Source organism: Alnus glutinosa, chromosome 10 (genome assembly GCF_958979055.1).
Source record: "Alnus glutinosa chromosome 10, dhAlnGlut1.1, whole genome shotgun sequence".
In the NCBI taxonomy this organism is placed as follows: domain Eukaryota; kingdom Viridiplantae; phylum Streptophyta; class Magnoliopsida; order Fagales; family Betulaceae; genus Alnus; species Alnus glutinosa.
In genome coordinates, this window is record NC_084895.1 from 2,126,100 (window position 1) to 2,130,000 (window position 3,901).

Below are 3,901 nucleotides of genomic sequence, written 5' to 3' on the forward strand. Positions count from 1 at the left end.
AGAATCAATAAGATATTCAATTGAACCTTCAATCGTGTCAAGTTCTATTGAAGTTAATAGTGTCGATCAGATTAATGTACTAGGATTAATTAGATGTTCAATCGAACCTTTAATCATGTCAAGTTCTATTGATCACTTGATCGTATCATGGTTAATCAGACTAATGCACTATGATAATACAAAATCATTAGAATTTGATCGTTCTGACTAATGCACTCGGATTGATCAGAAGTTCGATAGAACATTATAGATCATGTTTGATTTATCATTTGATTTTATCAAGATCGATGAGACTAATGAACTAGGATCAATGATGTCCAATGGGAGGATGCTCAAGAAATGATCACAATCAATGGAAAACAAATGTGGTATATATATTATTTTTTTCGCTACTAAGTTATTATTAGCAGCGACATTTAAATGTCGCAGTTGATAATGTGTCATCAACGACAACATTATGGGTCGCCGCTAATATCTTTATTATTAATAATTATTTTGAAGCGTCAACTATTAGCGACAACATAATAGATGACGACACAAATGTCGTCGCTAATAGTCATTATTAGCAGTGACTAATAGAACTCGCAGCTAATATCTTCCCAAAACAGCTTGCGCGCGATAAAAAAATTACTGCAAAGTTATTAGCGGTAGCATATTAGCGGCGACTAAAAGCTAATAGTTGATTATTAGTGGCCACTTTGAGGTCGCCACTAACATATTGAACACTAACAAAGCAGATTTTTGTAGCTCGAAGTCGACATGTTCATTATAATTTACTTTGACATGTTAGATTTATATCTTCTAAAAATGTCTATGTTCATTCATAGTTTTAAAATTGGTAATTAAGGCTAACATAACCTATCAAACCACTAAAATAAAAAATTTAGTGTTCATTTAGCTTAATGGTTTCAAAACGTGCAGCTTAAAAAAAATAAGAATTTCAAAATGTAATTTATTTTTTACTTTTTATTTTTTGTATTAAGAGTGACACATATCAACATTATATTAGTGTAGATGTGACATACTAACAGAATTTATTAAATATTTTGACATAATTCAATTACAAAGGATGAATTATTATTTTTGGCATAATTCAGTGGTCTTCAAGTTCATTTGAATACTATAAAGAATTAATTGCAAGTCGAATAAATCATAGTGGCTATTTTTCATTTCTTCGACTCTAGAGAAAAAGTAAATCGGTATCCAGATATATCGATTTGACCCGACAAGAAGACCCGGAAAGTGACGGGTGGATTCGTGTTTGACCTAGGTACATAAAGGTAATTTTCACTCTCAAACGCCCGCTTATACCTCGTGGAGTCTCTCACCGCCGCCCCTCTTTCTCTGTCTCTCTCAGACTACCCACGGTAGTCGCGGAGAACTTCGCTTTTTCTCCGGCGGTCGATTTGACGGACTGTAAGTTCTCGAAACCCTAACTTCAATTACTTTTCTTCCATTTTTCTGGTCGTTTGGTTGCTTCGCTTCGTCGAATTATCATATTCACCACCGGAACTGGAACTAGGGCTAGGGTTGGAAGCTGGGTTCGGGTTTGAATTCGGAGAGGGATAGCGTTTGAATCTGGGTTCGGGTTGAGGATATGAGTTTGGGGTCAGCGTTTGAATTCGGAGAGGGATGGCAAACGGGTTTAAGGCTAGGGTTTGGATTTGGGTTTGGGGTTAGGGTTTGAATTCGGAGTGGGATAGGGTTCGAATCCGGGTTTAGGGTTTAAGGCTAGGGTTTAGATTTGGGTTTGAATCTGGGTGTAGGGTTTAGGGTTAGGGTTTGGATTTGAGTTTGGGGTTGGGGTTTAAATTTGGGTTTGGAGTCAGAAGTATACATCTACTCAATATGGCGGAATACTTCCACCCGATAGTCAAGCGATAAAGATGCTGTAATTTATTTATTTATCTTAAGTTTATTAGCCCCTCTATCAGAAGACTTCCCATATTAGAGACTTTGAAGCGTGAATTTGGGGATATCTCTTTCGTTATTTCCATTATGTTCCTCTGTTAATATCACTCGGGTTACTCATTTTTAAGTTTCTGTTGTTTAAATTGTCGTTTTTTCAGTTATTCTTCTTAAGCTATTAGATTAGTTTTATGATCATATCTATATATGTGATGACTTACTTTGATAAAGATTTGGATTGCATGTCACTTGTCTAAGATTCATGGCTGCGCATGCATTGACCTATTAGATAAATGGTTGTTGTGATGCAATAATAGATACATGGGCAGTGTCCATGTGCAATCCAATTAATCATTGATGCCTGCCTATACTTGTACGACTGCATGTATTAGTGTATGAGAGAGGGAGAGACTCATTAACCCTGAACCCTTGTCTTGTGATATTAGTGTGTTTTGCATCTGTTATTGAGAGTAAATGTAGTTTCTTAATGAACTTATGCACTACGCTTGAACAGAGTCTACATAAGACAGTGCTTAAAGCGCCTATTCTCTTATGTATGAGGGTACAAACGTTAATGGAAATTTTGCATATCAGTCTGGTATTTGAGATTGAAAGCTTTTTTCATGTACTTTCTGCTTGTATTAATTATGATATCAAATTTAATTATTTACATCTTTCGTTATTAGCGATTTTATTTTTTTAAACAAGACTATCAGTAGCATGCTAGCCCAACAAATATTTTCTGGTGGTGCTTATCTGCTGCAAAATCTTTTGCAGGGGTGGTTGTCGTGCCTCTTATCACTATCATGCATAATTTTTGCTCAGTGTCAGTGTATTGAAGAGGTCAAAGTGGTCAACCGCTGAGACTAGCCTTGTTCAATTCTTGCAGTTTTTCAATATGATTGCGGCTGAAACCATTTTATCAAACAAGAACTTCACGCTTAAGTTCTCCAAGAAAAGAATAGAAGCCACACCTGGTACGGGATCATGTGAGCAGGGGCAGCAGGTCTCATTTGTTGATGAGCAGAATCACAGTAGTTTTGTGAATGCAAATGATCAATCTGAGATAAAGAAGATGCACAATTCCGTGAGTTGTCCTTCTGGAAGTGGAAAGAAGTTGGATCCCGAGTATTTGAAGGCAAAATCCTCTATGTCAGGGTCTAACAAGCGTGGACCCCTACAGTTGATAGAGTGTCAAAGGGAGAAGAGGCAAAAGATGGACCGTAGTGTGGCTTCCCAGTGTTCTACCATTTTGAAAAAACTGATGACTCATCCAGCTGGTTGGGTTTTCAACAAACCAGTGGATCCTGCGGCATTAAACATTCCAGATTATTTCTCGATTATAAAGAACCCCATGGATTTGGGAACAATAAAGTCCAAACTAGTGAAGAATATGTATTTTGGCACTGAAGAGTTTGAGGCTGACATTAGACTGACCTTTTCCAATGCAATGCTCTACAATCCTCCTGATAATAGCGTCCACAAAATGGCAGTGGAATTAAACAACATTTTTGAGACAAGATGGAAAGCTTTTGAGGGAAAGTGGAATCGTGAAAGCTTGAAAGTTGGGCAAGGGAAACTTTTGAGTGGACGAGTGAAAGAGACTAATGACACAAGACAAAATGTTGATAAAGCACCTCCTTCGCATAATAATTTGTTGCTTAAGAGGTCAATGCCATCTGTTCAGAAGGTCACAAGGACTTCTGATGGAAGAGATGTTGAAGTAAGTAATATGTTAATGATATTCATGATTGGATATACTTCTTCTATTTGTGTTATAATAATGAATAAGCTAGAATTGAATTTTTCTTGTTTAGCCAATTTGAGTTCTCCAGACTCAACTAAGTTATGTGACTTATGGTGGATTGTAGACATCAGATTGCCATTTTTTTTTTCTTTTTTTCTATTATGAGAGATGTTTCTGCTTTGTCTGAGTTGTGTATATTCTGTTAATCACCACAGCTAGCCAAGACGGCACGGAACTGCACACAAA

General features: G+C 36.7%; 1 protein-coding gene across 4 annotated transcripts in view; it reads left to right on the forward strand.

Annotated features, from left to right (window-relative positions):
* The first annotated feature begins 1,279 nt into the window (after positions 1–1,279).
* The window catches only part of LOC133879861 (transcription factor GTE12), a 4,829-nt gene continuing 2,207 nt past the window's right edge, over positions 1,280–3,901 (forward strand). For all 4 annotated transcript variants that reach the window (XM_062318653.1, XM_062318655.1, XM_062318654.1 and 1 more), the window contains exons 1-3: positions 1,280–1,416; positions 2,686–3,631; positions 3,871–3,901. The exon at positions 3,871–3,901 is cut by the window's right edge and continues 27 nt beyond it. In XM_062318653.1, coding sequence (XP_062174637.1) covers positions 2,807–3,631; positions 3,871–3,901 — 856 coding nt within the window. In that variant the 5' untranslated portion in view covers positions 1,280–1,416; positions 2,686–2,806. The remainder of the gene's footprint in view (positions 1,417–2,685; positions 3,632–3,870) is intronic.